General features: G+C 45.8%; 1 protein-coding gene across 2 annotated transcripts in view; it reads left to right on the plus strand.

Moving 5' to 3' along the window:
* Positions 1 to 17,501, plus strand: part of CPNE9 (copine family member 9) — an 18,532-nt gene extending 1,031 nt beyond the window's left edge. The window contains exons 3-20 of one of the 2 annotated variants that reach the window (XM_081821760.1): positions 1 to 101; positions 600 to 636; positions 858 to 860; positions 1,138 to 1,214; positions 4,882 to 4,945; positions 5,061 to 5,164; positions 5,411 to 5,515; positions 7,126 to 7,167; positions 7,486 to 7,561; positions 7,670 to 7,723; positions 8,135 to 8,196; positions 8,922 to 8,968; positions 9,877 to 10,058; positions 10,317 to 10,444; positions 14,251 to 14,353; positions 14,949 to 15,006; positions 15,379 to 15,452; positions 17,101 to 17,501. The exon at positions 1 to 101 is cut by the window's left edge and continues 12 nt beyond it. In XM_081821760.1, the coding sequence (XP_081677886.1) occupies positions 1 to 101; positions 600 to 636; positions 858 to 860; positions 1,138 to 1,214; positions 4,882 to 4,945; positions 5,061 to 5,164; positions 5,411 to 5,515; positions 7,126 to 7,167; positions 7,486 to 7,561; positions 7,670 to 7,723; positions 8,135 to 8,196; positions 8,922 to 8,968; positions 9,877 to 10,058; positions 10,317 to 10,444; positions 14,251 to 14,353; positions 14,949 to 15,006; positions 15,379 to 15,452; positions 17,101 to 17,286 (1,503 nt within the window). In that variant the 3' untranslated portion in view covers positions 17,287 to 17,501. The remainder of the gene's footprint in view (positions 102 to 599; positions 637 to 857; positions 861 to 1,137; positions 1,215 to 4,881; positions 4,946 to 5,060; positions 5,165 to 5,410; positions 5,516 to 7,125; positions 7,168 to 7,485; positions 7,562 to 7,669; positions 7,724 to 8,134; positions 8,197 to 8,921; positions 8,969 to 9,876; positions 10,059 to 10,316; positions 10,445 to 14,250; positions 14,354 to 14,948; positions 15,007 to 15,378; positions 15,453 to 17,100) is intronic. The other variant, XM_031034209.2, reaches the window with a different exon arrangement.
* The last annotated feature ends 1,304 nt before the right edge of the window (positions 17,502 to 18,805 follow it).

An 18,805-nucleotide genomic window follows, 5' to 3' on the forward strand; every position in this document is an offset into this window, starting at 1 on the left:
GGACGGACAGAGGTGATTGACAACACGCTGAACCCAGACTTTGTGCGCAAATTCGTCCTGGACTACTTCTTTGAGGAAAAGCAAAACCTGCGCTTTGATGTGTGAGCCCCGCCCAGAATCCTGGGTTGGATCCCCCCCGCCCCCGCCCCCCGACCTGGATCCACACAAAATTCTGGCTCGCTCCTCCCCAGCCCGGCCTCCCAGCCTGGCTCCTCCACCAGGCTGTTTGGTCCCATTCTGAAGGCCTCCACTCTAGTCTTAGCTCTGTCCCCAAGTCTAGCTTGGCCCTGTCTTTAGGTCAGATCCAATCCAGTTCACTCCCCAGACCTAGCTGGGCCCAAAGCTTTGCACCCTAATTTAGCTCAGGCTCCATCAAGGTCCCCGCCCTGGTATGACCCCACCCTCAGCAGGCCCCAGACTTGGCCTCATCCCTGACTTTCTGTGACCCTGACTCCTGCCCTAAAGGAGATCCTGACTGAATTTGGATCCAAGGCCGCCCCTCATTCTACCTACAATCTTAACCAGTATTCAAAACACGACCCCTTTTCCAGGCTGTCTTTCACCAGCCCCACCTTATGCTGGTTCCACTCTCTTCCCAGATACAACATTGACTCCAAAACCAACATCTCCAAACCGGTGAGCGAGCGTCCCCTCGCAGGCTGGCCAGGCACACAGGAGGCGCTCAGTGTGTTAAACAACCTTCCTTAGAACCCTCCTACCCCTCAACCCCAACTCCACCTTCTTGGGCCCCAAACCCACCCTCCTGGCCCTCCTCTCATGCTCCTGCCTCTTGGTTTCCCACCCATGCCTTTTACTCACTGTTCCTCTTCCTTCTCGGCCACCTGTGGGACACACAGAAGGTGAGGCTGAACGGGGCTGGCTTTGGGATGGTGGGGTGTGGAATGGAAGGTGAGGTGTGGGATGGCATTGTGGAGAGCAGCTTAAACTGACAGCAGGACCAAGAAGCAGAATTGGCCTGGGGACTCCTTCCCCTCCTTTAAAGCACAGGCAGGGCGATGCTTCTAGCATTCTGCCATCCTGGAACACACTGGTCTGTGCAGCAGTATCACCAGGGCTAGGCTGGGACTCTGCATCCCCAGCCCCTCCTGGCCTTCTTGACTCCATGTCCTGGTGCAGGATTTCCTGGGACAAGCGTTCCTGGCCCTGGGAGAGGTGATCGGAGGCCAGGGCAGCCGTGTAGAGCGACCCCTCACGTGAGCTGAACAAGAGGGGTGCTGGGGAAGGGTGGGTGCCCCCAAATTTTCCTCCCAAGGACACTGCTGACCCAATAGCTGTGAAGGCTGGGACTCCCCTGGTTGGGAGACTTCAATGGCTCCCATCATCTTCCTGGGAAAGACCAATCTCCAGGGCTCCGTTCAAGTCAGTCTTAGGCCTGATATGTCTTGTCTTGTCCTCTTTCTCTCTCTGTCTCTGTCTCTACCTGTCTGTCTCGGTCTCTCTCACCTCACTCTTTTTCTAAGTCTGATTCTACCCTTAAGGTCCACTTCCAAGCTTTTTCCCTCCGAGAAGCTTCCCCTCACTAAATCAAGACCCCTGGAATTTCCACTGTATTTACTCACTAAATATTTATTAGCATGTTTTGCATGCCATACCCTGTGCTAGGCACCAGGGACTCATCCATTCCATAAATACTATTGGGCATATACTCTATGTCGGCCACTGTTCAAGGGGCTTGGGTTGTAATGGCGAACATAACAAAGGTTCCTGCCCTTGGGGAGCTTATACTATAGAAGGTGGGGGAGAAACTACAAAATAGACATAACAAATAAGTAAATTATATAATATATTGGAAGACATTAAGTGCTATGGGGAAAAGGCAAAGTAGAGCAGAATTAGGAGGATTGGAAATGCTGGGTGGGTGGGACTTGCAATACTCTACAGAGTGGCTGAGTAGGTTTTATGGAGAGGTAACTTTAGAGCAAAGACCTGTAGGAAGTAAGGAAGTGAGCCATGCAGGTATCTGGATGTGGGATGTTCCACGCAGAGGAAGTTGGCCAGTGCAAAAGCCTGATATGTTCACAGAGCAGCAAGGAGGCCAGTGTGGCTATAGCCAAGTGAGCAAGGAGGAAGAAAGGAGGAGACGAGATTGGAGAACAGTTTAGGGCCTTGTAGCTACTATAAAGACTAGCTTTTACTCTGAGTTGGGAGTCACTGGAAGGCTCTGAAGAGAGGAGTGACATGATCTGACCATGTTTTCAAAGAATAATGCTGGCTTCTGGATTGAGAATAAACCTTGGGTAGATGAAGATAGTAGCAGGGATCCCATTGGGAGGCTATTACAGTAATCCAGGGTGGCAGCAGTGAAGGAAAGAAATGGTCAGATCTGGATATAACTTGAAAGTATAGCCAACAGATTCCTGACAGGTTGAATATGGATGTGAGAGGAGAAGAGGAGTCAAGGATGACATCAAACCCTTTGGCCTGAACACCTGGAAGGATGGAGTTGCCATAAATAAGATGGTTAAAAAAAAAAGTGAGGGAGAAGTACATTGCAGGGGGATTTAATCAGGAGTTCATTCTGACTCCTGTTGAATTTGATAATTTTTATTAGACACCCTAGCAGATATGTCAAATAGGCAATAAGATCCATGAGTTGTAGATGCTCTTTCAGACCAGAAGACTAGATGAAATCACCAAAGGGGTGGGCAGAGAAAGAAAAGACCAAACACCAAGACTCCATGAATTGGAACTAGAAAAGGAGACTGAGAAGGAGCATTAATGAAGTAGAAGGAGGACCAAGAGAAGGGGTGTTGTCCTGGAGGCAAAGTGAAGTTTGTGTATTGAGGAGAGAGTGACCAGCCATGTCAAATGCTGCTGCATGTCTGAAGTTCTGAAGGAAGAGGTGGGGGTGACAGCCTGGTTGGAGAGGTTTAGAAGAGAATGGAAGAGAGGAATGAAAGTCAAGAAATCTTCCAAGGGGTTTTGTTGCAAAGAGAAGAGAAAAGGAGGGTTAGGAAAAGGAAGTGAGGTCAGAATAGGTTTGCATTTTTTAACATGAGAAAAATTATACCACATTTGTATGTTAAGGGGAATGACCCAGTAGAAACTGAAAAATTGACATAATAAAGAAAAAAGGAGAGAATTGCTGGAATGATGTCCATGTATAGGCAAGAGGGTGTGGAATGTAGCACACAGTGGAGGGATAAATAGGCACAAGGATAGTCATTTATAGCAACAGTTGCGTGGGTGAAGATACTGGAGGCAAGGTAGGTGTGGTGGTAGGTCTGTGGACATTCTCTTCTGGTTGCTTCAGTTTTGTCAGTGAAGTAGGAAACAAGGTCATTGGCTGAGTGAGGATGGGGGAGGAGGCTTTCCAGGTTTGAGAAGAGAGGAGGAGTGAAACTGCCATCTAGCCGAACTGGAGAGTGAAGTATGATTAAGGACCCTCTTGAGGTTTGTGGTCATGCATTTAAAATGAGACCAGTTAGGGGCGCCTGGCTGGCTCAGTCAGTAGAGCATGTGACTCTTGATCTCAGGGTCATGAGTTTGAGCCCCAGGTTGAGTGTAGAGATGACTTAAATAAATAAGATGTAAAGAAAAAAAAAAGTGAGGCCAGTTAACAAGATTGTGTGTTTTCCTCTGGCCTCATTCAGTTGCACAGGTGCAGTACAGGCTAGGCAGAGAATGGGATTTAACTAGGGCTGTGGTTCTGCCAAATAAGTGTACTGAAGTGACAGAAAGGCAATGGATAAGAGGTAGGATGCAAGGGAGCGATTATTATAATCATTGACTGGAATTCACACTGGGTAAGGAGGTGAGGGAAAACATTAAGGGGGCAAAGAACAGAGAGAAAGCAGTAAGATCAGAGACTTGGTCCTCCTGGGTGTGCAGGTGAAGAGTCCCTATACTCCTTACACTCTTTTTAAAGCACAAAGAGTCAAAAATTGAAAGAGCCAAAGAAATGGTTCAACATTCATGTCAAAGATGGGAAAAATCACATAATAAATTGGAGCCAGGACTTGAACCCAGAACACTTCTGACCTAGCTTTCTCTCTGCCACACTTGGGATCCCTTTGGGGTCAGGGTTCACAGGCCCATATCAGCAAGGTCCCTGACCACTTGGAGACCCAAGGCAAGGCAATTTGGGGATGGGTGTCCTAATATGTACCCTTCAAATACATGGAAGTGTCCCTTCTTGGGTCAGGAGAGGATAAGGCTTCCCTTGTCTTTTTTATTTCACTCTTCACATTTTATTTCACTCTTCAAAAGCACAGCATCTTTGATCTAACAAAACAGCCTTTTGCCCTGGGTCTGGATAGAAAATCCTCTCCCTCATTCAGGACTGCTACATCACATTCTACTTGCCTATTGGCTTTGACATCCCACCTCCCTCTGGAAGCTCACCAAGGGTACAGTCTAACAGAACTGGAGAGTGCCAACTGGCCAATTCATACCTAGCACAGTGCCTGACATATAGTAGATACCAAGGTCTGCTTTGACAAATTTAACCACCTTCATATCAATAAAGCTTCCCAATTGCTTGTCCTTCCATGCACTCATTCAGATCTTTTCACAACCCTGACAGGTAGGCATGATTCCCATTTCATAGTAGAGGAAACTAGGACCCCCAAAAGAGGAAATAACTTACTCAGGACTTTAAATCCTATGTCTTTCCCATGCTACCATTATAACACGTCCACCTAGGCCAGATTAGCCCCTTCCTTTCAGACTACAGACCCCTTCCCTATCCAAGTCAGGCCCTTCCCCACAAGGAACCACACAGGGCAGAAAGGGATACATATAGGAGACTGTCAGGAAATGGCATATTGAATCCCCTGGCCCACCTAATCCCAGATTAGCTACCCCATTCTTCGTTGCCTACTCTCACTCCCCTGACAAAGAGGCTTTTTCTGCTTCCAGGGGTGTACCAGGCAAGAAGTGTGGGACCATACTGCTGACTGCAGAGGAGCTTAGCAATTGTCGGGTCAGTAAGGGCCATATACTAGACCCACAAGGCTTCCTTCTCTCCTAAACTCCCTTTAGTGGACTGTTTGAGGCTATGAACAATTTGGGTGTCAACAGCCAAATTTCATCCCTAGGACATTGCCACCATGCAACTTTGTGCAAACAAGCTGGACAAGAAGGATTTCTTTGGAAAGTCAGACCCCTTCCTTGTGTTCTATAGGAGCAATGAGGATGGCACGTGAGTTAATGTCTTCTCCAGTGGCACCCACCCCTGCCCTGCTGTGACCATGGGCCCATTAGGGCTCTCAGGCTGGATGTGGGCATCTTAAACTCTACCAGGACCTGACCTCAGAATTCACTCAAGGCAGTACACAATATGTGCTTAACAAGTGGGGAAATCCCAGGAATCTCCAATAGTATGAGGCCCTATCTCTGGGCTCAGTCCTGCCCCAAGGCAGGTTCCAGTCCTCTTGCTCCTCTCCAGGTTCACCATCTGCCACAAGACGGAGGTTGTGAAAAACACACTGAATCCTGTGTGGCAACCCTTCAGCATCCCTGTGCGGGCATTGTGCAATGGAGACTATGACAGGTCTGCTTCAGTGTAAACTAGGGAGTAAGGGAACAAGGGCATGAGAATGGGATTCCTGAGCCCCAGACAATAGTTTGGGAGGATCCTGCCTGGTGAAACAGAGTTTTGGGCATGGAGATAGGTAGATGGGGAAGCAAATGGATGGCCACATAGATGAATAGGAGGGTGGAAGGGTAGATGGGTAGATGAAAGGGCAAATGAACAAATGAATAAACAGATACATGGGTGGAGGGTCAGATGGATGGATAAGCTGGTGAATGAATGGATGGGTATATGGATGGATGTGTAAAAGGACTGGTGGGTAGAAGGGGAGATGGATGAATGGGTAACAGATAAGTGGATAAGTGGACTGATGGGCAGATCAGCAGATGGACAAATGATGGATAGATTAATGGATGAACGAATAGATGGATGGGTATATGAGAGATTGTTAGATGGCTGGAGAGGCAGAGGGATGACTGAAAAAGCAGGAGGATAAATAGGTAGAGCAAAAGGTGGATTGGTCAATGGATGGTAGATGGATGGAAGGACCAGTAGATTAATTAGTTGATTAATGAGTGTAAAGTAGATGGATAGGCTGACCATATGAACTAATAAATGGACAGTATGAAGATAGGTAAGTGGGTGGAAGGATGGATGGGCACATACATGGTTGGTTATGTAGGTGAATGGATGATCATATGGACAAATGTGATAGATGGGTGTTTGGTTAGATAGCTGAATGGACAGAGAGATGGATGCTTGCATACATCAGTAAGTCAGTGTATGCCTGGATGTATAATTAGATGGGTGGATAAAGATAGGTATTAAAAAGTAATTAGATTGGCTAATGTATGGGTAAGTGGGTGGCTACGTGGATAGATAGTTGTAACTGCAACACAGATATATGGACATATAGGAGGACTTAGGCACAGTACTTAAGAACAAAGTCTTTGGAACCAGGATGTCTGAGTTTATTTTTTTTTAAAGATTTTATTTATTTATTTGAGAGAGAGAATGAGATAGAGAGAGCATGAGAGGGGGGAGGGTCAGAGGGAGAAGCAGACTCCCCGCTGAGCAGGGAGCCCGATGCAGGACTCGATCCCAGGACTCCAGGATCATGACCTGAGCCGAAGGCAGTCGCTTAACCAACTGAGCCACCCAGGCGCCCCAGGATGTCTGAGTTTAAATCTCAGCTCAATCACTTACTAGTTATAGTCCTTAGTCAAGTTACTGTTTTTTTGCACCTCAGTTTCCTTATCCAAAAATAAGAATAATAGTATTTACCTTATAGTAAGTGCTTACTTTTTAGGATGGTTGTTAAATCAAATGAGTCAATCTACAAAAGCACTGGTAACAATGCCTAGAATATAGTAAGACTCAACAAGTAGTAGTAAAGAATAGTAACAGTGGTACAAATAGCAGTGGAAGAAATAATGGCAGTGGCAATAGATAGTTGGGTATGTGCATGGACTGATGAATGAATAAATAGGTTGGATGCACTGATGGGAGGAAGGTTGAAGGAAAAACAGATGCGTGTATGGGAGGATGATTTCTGAATGGTTAAGTAGGTGAGGGTGTCTCTAGGATTTATCATACACGCTAGCCTATGTTTATCTCCTGCATTTCAGAACAGTGAAGATTGATGTGTACGACTGGGACCGGGATGGAAGGTAGAACTGCCCCACATAGTACTGTCTTCTTTTGTAGTTAATTTAAACAGCTTCCTATAATACGTAGTACATTCACTAGGAAACCAAAGTGGTTTTGGGAGTCAAGAAGGGTGATAATAGATGCCAGGACCTTGAGTACAACTGACCCTCTCAGTTGGATCTTCCTTCTCTCCCCCTTAACTTGGCCTCTCTTCTGGCCCCAACCCCAGTGCCCTGCAGCCCAAGTAGAGGCAAGGGATAATGGGGGCAAAAGACTAGTTTCAGGGCTGGTTCCAAGCCAACAGTAGCTGCTGCTCACCCACCCCGGCCTCACTGCAGCCATGACTTCATCGGTGAGTTCACCACCAGCTACCGGGAGCTGAGCAAGGCCCAGAACCAGTTCACAGTGTATGAGGTGAGAACTCCAGCTCTGTCCAGGTTGCCCAGGCCCTCCATCCCAGTGTGCTCAGTCTGTAGCTCCCTTCCTCTGTTTCCCACCATCACTGTTATCTTCTTCACTTAGGTACTTAACCCTCGGAAGAAATGTAAGAAGAAGAAATATGTCAATTCAGGAACTGTGAGTGTTCCCTGGAGCTCTGGCCCTCCCTAGATCCTTCTGTTTCTATTCCCACTGACATAGTATGATGAATGTTGGGGGAAGGCTGTGGGCACAGATTACTTGGATATAGTAACGTTGGGCCCAAGGTGGCTCCATTTAAGTTTCTTTTGTTTTCTTTTGATTTCTCACCTGAGGAAAATTGTTTGCTCATTACTGTTTTGCAGATTTTTTTTAAACTTAAGTTGTATTTCCCAATTTAATACACTTTTGAAAATCCAAATATGTTTCTGACAGCTTCCTCTTTTTTGCCCTTTCAGAAATTAGACAGGGATGGGGAGTGTGCAGTAGGGGATGGAATCATGTGCCTCTCTGCCTTCTGCCACCCAACTGCCCTTTCCAAAGTAGCAGGGCTGTCTCTTTGCCCCACAGGTGACGCTGCTCTCCTTTTCTGTGGACTCTGAATTCACTTTTGTTGATTACATCAAGGGAGGGTGAGTCACAGGCCAGGTTCTGGGCTGAAAGACCAGCATTGAGTTACTCCCAGTTCTAAGCCTCAGTTTTCATATTTATGAATGGTTAGGGTCCATGGAGATAAACTTTTAAACACTTGGCAAACTATAAAGTGCTCTGTAAAATGCATAATGTTGCCCATCTTAGTTTTCTTCATGAAGCTGACTTTCATCCCTAGCTTCCAGTCCTCCCATGGGAAGATGCGAGACAGGTGGTCTTCAAAGATGGCCCCAGTAACCTGACTGGGGTCCAAATAAAAATCATGGCCAGGCAACAGGAAGAGGCCAAGAGAGAGGGAAAACCCAAGCAGACCAAAGAGGACATTCCTTTTGGCTCAGTAGTGGTAGGCAGACGTGGGTAAAGTACTTTGCTTCTCTGAAGCTCACTTTTCTCCTATGCAAAATGGAAGTGTTCATTACTACTTCAGGGCTATAGTAAAGATTAAGTTAAATGACATAAATTACATACACTTGTCACACAGTAGGCATTTAATTCTGCTACCCAGAGTGTGCTCCATGGACCAGCAGCATCGGCATCATCTGGGAGTTTGTTAGAAATGTAGAATTTCAGGCTCCACACAGATCATCCAGACCAGAATCTGCATTTTAACACTATCTCCAGGTGATTCGTATGCACACTAGTGTTTGAGAAATCCTGATATAATATGTATGTCCCTCACTTCTCAATTGATCTACTTCCCCAACAGGACACAGCTGAACTTCACAGTAGCCATTGACTTCACAGCTTCTAATGGTGAGGCATGGATGGGGGAATGGGGTATGGAGGAATTCTAAGGAATTCATTAGGGATTGGCCTGGATTCTGACCTGGGGATAAGAGTTCACCTACCGAGGGGTGCCTGGGTGGCTCAGTCAGTTAAGAGTTCACCTACCCAGTAAGCCCAGGCTTGAGGCAAAGCCCAGCTAGGCTGGTACTGGGACAGGAGTTTTGGGAGGAGATTATTGGGTATAATGGGGGACAGAGGGTAAAAGAAAAAAGGTGTGTCAATTTTAAAAAGTTGAAAGGAGAGATACCTCAAGAAGTGGATGAGTAAATGAATGGATGGGAGATAATAGGAGTGTAAGGAGAAATGAAGCAGTAAATGTGAGTGAGTAATGACTGGGTAGGTAAATAGATGAATAAACCAAGTAGGTAGTTGGGTTAGTGAGTGAGTACAATAGGTTGGACAAGTGGATGCATGAATAGGCCTGCAGGTGGACAAATGGACAGATGTTTAAATTGGAGAAATAACAGGTAAGTAGACAGGATAATGAATGAGAGTGGATAGGTGGATGAATCCATATGAAGACAGAATGAATGGAAATGAATAGGAATGATGGGTGGGTGGTAGTTGGGTAGATACTGGATAAGAGAATGGAGAGGAAGATGGCTAGAAATGGATGGGTAGATTGAAAGATGGATTTATGTCCAGTGGATGGGAGAATGGATATGTGGGTAAGTGGATAAATTGATTGATAAATATAGGGGTTGGTGGATGGATAGACAGATAAATGAACATATGGACGACTGGGCAAAATAATGAGGGAGTACATGGGTAAAGAGTGGGTGAATGGATAGGCGGTTGGATGTATACATGGATGGACAGGTGAATAGATAAATGATCAAGGTGACCATGAGGCTGGGGGTCCTGTGTCCCTACAGGGAATCCTCTGCAGCCCACCTCCCTGCACTACATGAGTCCCTACCAACTCAGCGCCTATGCCATGGCCCTCAAGGCAGTGGGAGAAATCATCCAGGACTATGACAGTGACAAGCTCTTCCCAGCCTATGGCTTTGGGGCCAAACTGCCTCCAGAGGGACGGATCTCCCACCAGTTCCCCCTGGTATAGTATAGGCCGGAGCCTACGCTCCATGCCCTGGCATCTGGTCCACTCAAGTTGGTGAATTTCTTCTCAGGATCAAGTACCTGCAGAGGACCAGGAAACTATGAGAGGGGAGCAGAGCAGGGAGGGGAGCAGGGCTGGAGTTTGGAGGGGAGCATGAGAGAGAGAGAGATGGAAAAAAGAAGGAGTGAGCTGGGATCAGAGTACTCCTGGGTATACGCAGCATGGTTCAGCCTAGCAAGGCATCTTTCCTGACAGAACAACAACGATGAGGATCCCAACTGTGCGGGCATTGAAGGTGTGTTGGAGAGCTACTTTCAGAGCCTGCGCACAGTGCAGCTCTATGGGCCCACCTACTTTGCTCCTGTCATCAACCAGGTTGCCAGGTAAGGGAACTGGGTGGGGGCTGGGAGGACTGAGGGGACCCAGACAGGGGACTGACTTCCCAAGGATAGTCAAGACCACTCTTGGGTGAACCTGGGCTTTGGCGAAAGGGTAAAGTTTTCAGTGTTGGCCAGGCTCTGATATAAAGAGATAAATGCCTTATTCTGGGGTAGAGAGGGTGTGAACAAACTACCCCAACCCCACTCTTTGGGAACAACAATTCAGGCCTCAAGTTTGGGGAAAAGAGAGATGGTCCTATAACACAATAATTAAGGCACAAGCTTTGGCATCAGACCTGGCTACACCCCTCACCAACCATGTGAACTGAAGCAACTCAGCCTAAGTCCCCATTTTATCCCTACAAATGGGTATAAGGATAACAATAGCACTTCTTTATAGGGTTATTGGGAGGTTAAAATTAGATAACAAATTAAGAATTATTAGCAGTGTCTGGCCCTTAGTAAGTGCTCAATAAATGGTAGATTAAAAAATAGGAAAGTAACTTCTAAAAATAAAAGAGTAACTCCAGGGGCACCTGGATGGCTCAGTCAGAAGAGTCTGTGACTCTTGATTTCAGAGTTGTGAGTTGTTTTGTTTTTTGGTTTTTTTTTAAGATTTTATTCATTTATTTGACAGAGAGAGAGAGGGAACACAAGCAGGGGGAGTGGGAGAGGGAGAAGCAGGCTTCCCACTGAGCAGGGAGCCCGAAGCGGGGCTCGATCCCAGGACCCTGAGATCATGACCTGAGCCAAAGGCAGCCCCTTAACCGACTGAGCCACCCAGGCGCCCCTCAGAGTTGTGAGTTTGAGCTCCACGTTGGATGTAGAGATTACTTAAATGAATAAATAAATAAACACTTAAAAAAAAAACTCCAAATTTTCAGAATAAAAAAAAAAACAAGATCACATATCAAATCACTTTTTAAAAGGCAAATAAAATAAAATGACAGAACTAAAACCAAACATATGTCACTAAACATAAATTGGGTAAGTTCACCTATTAAAAGAAAAAGATTCTCTGATTGAATAAAGCAATAAAATAATAAGTAAATCCTACAATATGCTGAATAGAAGAGACCTAGCTAAAACAAAGTACCTCAGAAAGCTTGAAAGTAAAAAATTAAGCAAAAAAAGAGAATACAAATGGAAGGATTTCAGGGAGGTTTATATGCCTATAGACTTCCCTTTTCCCTGATAAAGATTGTTTATGTAATTCATAATGAATATAATAGTTTCTTTCAATTATGAAAGTAACATAACATTGCTGTAAAAAATTTCAAGGATGGAGAAATAAAATAAGAGATCATCCAGAATACTGCCCATGGGAATATGGATGCATATACAGTTCTTGACAGTTTTTTCCTTATGAATCCATAATTGCAGTCAAATTACATGCAGGGGGGCCTGGCTGGCTCAGTCAGAAGAGCATGCGACTCTTGGCCTCGGGATTGTGAGTTCGAGCCCCACACTGGGTGTAGAGATTACTAAAAAATAAATAAACTTAAAAAAATACATGTAATAGTTCACTACTGATTTTTTCACGTAGTATTGGAGACTGAGCATATTTTTGTTGTTATTAAACAGATTTCTTAATTTTATCTTAGTTCATTCATTCATTCATTGAATAAACATTCAATAAAGAGGCAATGTAGCATGAATGTGGGCTGTGGGGCCAGACTAAGTCGATACACCCACTCTACCACTCCCTAGCTGTGTGAATTTGAGCAAGACCCTGAACCTTTCTATGCCTGTTTCCTCAATTGTAAAATGATAATAATAATAGTAATATCATAGGGTTTTTGTGAAGGTTAACTAAATTAATATATGTCAAGCTCTTAGTGCCTGCCACATCATAACTGCTATAAGTGTCAGCGATTACTGTTACTATTATTATCATTATTACTATTCAAAGGGCATCTGCTGTATGCTCAGTTCTCTGCTGGGGCACTGGAGACTCACAGATGAATCACATCTAGTCTCTGCCCTTGGGAGCTCCTGCCTTGGTGCAGGAGACAGAAATATAAATAAATCATTACTTTCCATAGGCCAGAGCTTCCCAGACTTTCCCAGCAAGTTGCCTGTTGGCAAAGGCAAGTGATTGCTTCCCCCAGGGGAATCTTAGGGGCACAGCTGAAAGCAACCAGGCTGAAAATGTCTTTGAAGTCACCATATTTATCTTAAAAATTCATGCAAATTTTACATCCTCCTCATGTTGTGTCCATGTTTGCTTTAATTTGGAGGAGAAAAAGGTGTTTTAAGTATACTTAGAGTCATCTAGCTTTATCCACCAGATCATACAGTAGAATGGATGCTCCAGGTATCCTGTGACCTTGGGTCTCCCTGGGCACACATGCTGGTACCCTCATGGGTGTGAAAACCCATGTGGAAGGGCTGACAGCCCAAATTGGTGGGTGGTATCCTAGAAGGCAGAGGGAGAGGAGGGGAGGGTATAACCTAGTCTGAAAGACCCAAGGGAGCCTAACTTGTGGAGGGGAATTCTCAGCTGGGTCTAGAGGGCAAGTTGGACTTTAATCAGAAAAAGAGATGCAGAGTAGGCCTGGCAGAAGGAACAGCATGTGAAAAAACAGAGTCATAAAGAGGCAAGCTCAGGAAACAGTAAACAGTAATATTATGACCAGAATGTACCACATATATGGAGGAGTATCTAAAGAACAGGCCAGGAATGGAGAGTGAAGGAATCAAGAGCTCAGGCTTTAGGCTTAGTTGGGCTCTTTTACTGAGCATTTGAAATGTAGCTTGGGTGAACAAGAAACCAAATATTTACTTCTATTTAACTTAATTAATTTAAATTTCAGTAGTCACATGTGGCCAGGGTCTGCCTTACTGGGTAGTGCAACTCCGTCCTTTCCAACCCACTCAGTGCCTAAGACTGGGAGTCAAGAGACCAGGATGTACCATGACCTTTGTGCTCTCTGAAGGTCTCATATTTCTTATATGTAAAATAAGGGGACTGGACTCAATGGCTTCTGAAGTCCTTTTCAGATAGAAAAATCTTGGATTCAAAGATTGATGGTGAGAGAAGGGAAAGGAGCTTGGGAGCAGCTGTTAGACTGGCTAAGGACCCAGCAGCATAGGCAGTGGGAGGTGGTCAGCAGAGGGGAGAAGGAAGAAAGAAGAAATGAGTGAGAAAGGGAAGAAAGGAGGCCTTTAGCCTTTGGTCTTGCCCTTGTATAAAAACCAAAATCTTCCTAGGGGCCGTCAAAGCCCTGTGTGATCTGGCCCCTACCCCACCTCAGCCACATGGCCCACTTTGCTTCCCTCACTTTCTGGGCTCCAGACACAGTGGGCCTCCTTCAGTCCCATCACAAGGCCCTTATCTGTGCTGTTCCCTTTGTTCCTCCCCTTTGCTTAGCCTCTCCTTCATCCTTAAACATTGTTTCCTTAAAGAAGCCTTCACTGACCTGCTGGACCATGTCAGGATCCCCTACTAGACACTGTCATAGCGGTGTCCCTTTCCATCACAGTACTCATCACAAGAGTAATTATACCTATTTCTGTGATTCTGGGATTAATGTCCTCCCTCGAGATGGCTGGGATGAATTTGTTTTTTCTCATTGTGTACCTCCAGTGCCTACCATAACACAGTAACTACCAAAGTAAGTTCTCCATAAATGTTACTGGAGGGATATCAGGCAGGGGCAGGCATCCAGGTTTAGGGAAGGAGCATGAGCTTCAGAAACCCCAATCCTTGCCCACTGCTTATACAGTGGTGGTGGAAGCTTTAGGGATAGGGTGTTCCCTTGGACTCTGGACTTTCAGCTGGATTCTGATCTTGGACTCTCAACCAGGGCTGCAGCCAAAATCTCTGATGGTTCCCAGTACTACGTTCTGCTCATCATCACTGATGGGGTAATCTCTGACATGACGCAGACCAAGGAGGCCATTGTCAGTGTGAGTCTAAGGAGGAGGGCTTGGCAGGGAGGGGCACTTTTAATAACTGTGAAGGGTTTGAGGTTTTACCCTACTTGCAAGCTAACAAATTAGCCCTCCAGTTTCATGGATGCTGGCAGAAGACACAAGACTCCTGGATTGGAGACAAAGGACTTTGTTATTCTCAGCCATAGTAGTAGCTCAATTATCAGCATTTGCTTTGATTCTAAGTCCCAGTTCCCACAAGATGTTGTGAGGAGGGTCAAATGACACCTGCAGTCACAGTGGGATGCACTGTAGGTCAGAAACCCTGAGCTTAGGGTATCTGAATCTTTTATAATGGGCAGTAAGCATGCCTGCCCTTTGTTCTGGTGTGAGATACTTTATTAAACTGAATAGTAAACAAACCTGCCCTTTGCTCCAAAGGAACACACTTTATCTTTCAAGGCTGTTTGATATGCAGATGTCCTTGAAAAGATAGTCTGAAACAAAGAGAATCAGTGCCTCTGCTTGCAAGATGTACAGAAACATGATACATGCACAGAGAATTGTCCCCAGTAGTCACCTCCATTGTTATGATTGCTCACCCCAACCATTCAACCTCTTTCCCTCACAGGCCTCCTCACTGCCCATGTCTATCATTATTGTCGGTGTGGGACCAGCCATGTTTGAAGGTGAGTAGGATCATGGGTGTCCAAGAATGAGACCAAGAACTGGGGAAAATAGGGGAGGATCTGGGCACCCAGGCCTGTCTAACATAAAAGATAAGATGGATGCCTGTGTTGGACCTTGGCCAAGTCACAGACCTTCTCTGAACCTATTTCTTTATCATAACCAAGGCTGTCGATATGAATACTTCCTTCTTGGGGTTCCCTGGTGGATGGAATGCATAATAACAACTCCATAACAGTGCCTAAAATTTGTTAGGACTTGAATACAACCACTAAATATTCTCATGATGACTCCGAAGTGGAGCTAACAAGGAGGGGGGTAGCATGGGTTTGGTGTGGGAGAGGGCAATCAGCTGAAGAGTGTCTTCTCTGCAGCAATGGAAGAGCTGGATGGTGATGACGTGCGCGTGTCCTCTAGGGGACGCTATGCAGAACGGGACATCGTTCAGGTAGATCTAACCAGGGAGAAGTCATGGAGCCAAAAGGCACAGTGGGAAAGACAGGCTAAGTTGGCAGCCACTCTCCCATACTGTCTTCTTAATCATCTACCTTTCTCCCCATTACTCTTCCAGCTGTCCTGCATTCATTGAACAAATTCTTTTTGAGAAACAGGCAGGTTGCTGCAGCCATTCTGGATCCATTGTATAGGAGATCCCCAAAGCCCCCACCCTCTAGTGGAGGCAACCAATAATAATCACACAGCTAAATCTCTATTAGATTGTGACAAGTGCTCCAGAGGAACAGCAAATGCCACTATATATATATGTAGGTCCTATAACAGGGACCTGATTTAGCAGGGTAGTCAGGGAAGGCTTCTATAAGGAAATGACATTTGAGCTAAAACCTAAAGGAGGGTTGCTCTACCTAAACATTGCAGGTAGAGAAGCAGCACATGCAAAGGCCCTGAGGCTCAGAAGAATAAGCCCAAATATGGAAAAGGCGAGAGGCCAGGGGGCAGGATCCCAGGAAATGCGAAGAAGAGGGAACCAAGGCCTTGTTGGTTATGATGAAGATTTGGAGTTTTGTTCTAAAGGATTAGAAATCTCTTGAAGGATTTTACATAGGGGACTGAGATGGTCAGACTTGCATTTTCAGAGGAGCTCTGCTGCATGGAGGGTTGACAGCAGCAGGTTGAGAGAGATGGCAAGTAGACAGACCTGTTAGTGAAGAAGCCTTTGAAGTAGCAGAGGAGAGATGACTGGGATCTGGACAGGAATGGAAGCAATGAGGATGGAGAGAAGAAGCAGGTTCAAAAGATTATTTAAGAAAATTTTACAAGAGTTGATGCTTTGATTAAATGGTGATGAGGAGTGAGGACGGCTTTAAGGATGACTCTCAGTTTTCTAGCTTGAGCAACTGAATGAGTGATAGTCCCATTTATTGGGAAGGGGAAGCCTGGGGGAGGAACAGATTTGGAAGAAAGGGCCAGAACTCAGTTGTGAACACACTGGGTTTGAGATATCTAAGACAAGTGAATGGAGATGTGATATGGGCAACTAAATATGTGGCCCTGGACCTTAAAAAAGAGGCTAGGGATGGATGTATAAATTTGGGAGTCATCAGAGTACAGTTTTTAAAGTCATGTAAGTATATGAAATCACCCAGGAAGAGAACTGAGAGAGAGAAGTGACCAGGTTTAGGATCAGGTAGATCCCAGAGGAATGGGGGTGACAGGGAGGAGCATCCAGGAAGGAACAAGAAAATCCAGAAGAGTGTGGTATGTCAAGAGTGGGATGTGTCTAGTAGGAAGAGTATGGTCAAATGTAATGAAAAGCTAAAGAGAAGTCAAGCAAGATGAAGACTGACAATTATTGCCCACTGGACTGATTTGGTAACATAAGGGCTATTACACTGGCAAGAGCAGTGTCAGTACTGAGTGAAGCCAAACTGGAGTGGGTTGAAGGTGAATAGAAGGTGAAAAAAAGGGGGTGGGAGAAAGTAAATGTGGAAAGCTGTCCAAAATGGGCGGGGGGAAGAGATAGTGTGATATTTGGAAAGAGATGTTAGGAGTCAAAGAGGAAACCTCCTTACTGCTCCCCTTCCCATTCCTCTCTTCCCTGGCCATTACCCACACCTGGTTGTCTGTGCCTGTCCCAGTTCGTCCCATTCCGAGACTATGTTGACCGGTCAGGAAACCAGGTGCTGAGTATGGCCCGACTAGCCAAGGACGTGCTGGCTGAGATCCCAGAGCAGCTGCTGTCCTACATGCGCACCAGGGATATCCAACCTCGCCCCCCACCTCCTGCCAACTCCAGACCAACTCCCGCTCCAGAACAGCCCTGAGGAGCCTACCTATTCCGTAACTAGCAGCCTGCTTGCCTGCCCACCCACTGCTTCTGCTGAAAGCCAGAGGCACCTGGAGCCCTGGACCTTACTGAGTCCAGCTTAGAGGATCAGTGCTGGCTGGTCGAGCCCTCTGTCCCCTCACCCATAGAAGGGCCTGGCACTGTCACCACCTCCCTGCCTTCATGCCAATAATAAAGCTGATCTTTACTCCACCTCTGTCTCATGGTTCTTGGGGAAGGAGAGTGGGGGACCTGGGGGCCTGGGGCCACACCAAGAGAAGTGAGCAAAAATAGCTTCAGTTAGGGTTCATCCCCATCCTATCACCCATCCATCCAATCACTTCTTCAGACATTCTTCAAACACTTTAAGAAATGATAAGTGAAACTTTGTGTGCATGTTTTTTTCTGAAGAGAGGCCCATAGCTTTCATCAGGTTCTCAAAGGGATTCCTGACCTCAAAAGGGGTCAGCTTTCCAATGACTGTCTAATTCTGCTCTGATCCATTTATTCTGAATCTTTTAATGAGGATAATAAAAACAGCTATAGACTTGAGTATTCATTACATATGGAGGCGATTTACAAGCATATTCTTATTTAATCCTCACAACAATCCTGTGAGGTGAGCACTATATCTTATCTCCACTTTATACATCAGGAAACTGAGGCTCAGAAGGGTTAAGTCGCCTTTTGAAGAGAACTCATCAGTTTGACTCCAGATCCCAAGATCTTAACCAGCAAACATCTTTCTGGAGTGTTGCTTTTATTAGGATGTTTTACAGAAAACATTATTTATGAAAATACATACATTATAGTGGGTCGAATGCAAGGTTTGCATTAAGATATAATAGAAGCTTCCATTTACTCCGAGCTTTGCCCCAGAATCCTGGAAGACCCTTTCACGCTCTTCTTTGGATGGCAAAACTGAAGAGGCTCAGCAACAAGCATTGCCTAACAAGTGGACCCTTCCCAGCACCCAAGAACTGACCAAACCCCCAAGAACTGACAATAGTTTTTGAGCCCTCTTTTATAAATGCGGAATTTAAGGTAGGAAGAATTTAACAACTTGCTACTTGTTCACATAGCTACTAAGTGGCCCAGTCACATTAAAAACAATTGTCTGTTTTGACAGTCTTCCAACCTTCCACCCATAGCCATGATGCATTTCCCCGCCAACCCTAAAGGGTTCCCAGCATCTGAATCCCATTTTACCATGCACAAGTCTTTTCACCAGCCTTTTACACCTCCCCAAATTCGGCCCCTTCCTTCAGATCCACACCTTTCCTCCAGTCCTGCTCCTTTGCCTTTCCCAAGCTCCTTCCCTTTCCTCCAGCCACTCCCGTTACCCTTAACCTGGTCCCGCCCTTTCCTTCCAGCCCCGCCCCTTTACCTTTTCCACGCCCCGCCCTTTCACTTCAGTCTCGCGTCGTTATTCCCAGCTCTGTCCTTTCTCCCCAGCCCAACGCCTTCCAGGCCCATCTAAAATCCCTCCCTTTCTTTCCCGAGGCCCACTCTTCTGT

This window comes from Leptonychotes weddellii, chromosome 1, assembly GCF_054177405.1.
Source record: "Leptonychotes weddellii isolate Sample4059 chromosome 1, ASM5417740v2, whole genome shotgun sequence".
Taxonomy (NCBI): domain Eukaryota; kingdom Metazoa; phylum Chordata; class Mammalia; order Carnivora; family Phocidae; genus Leptonychotes; species Leptonychotes weddellii.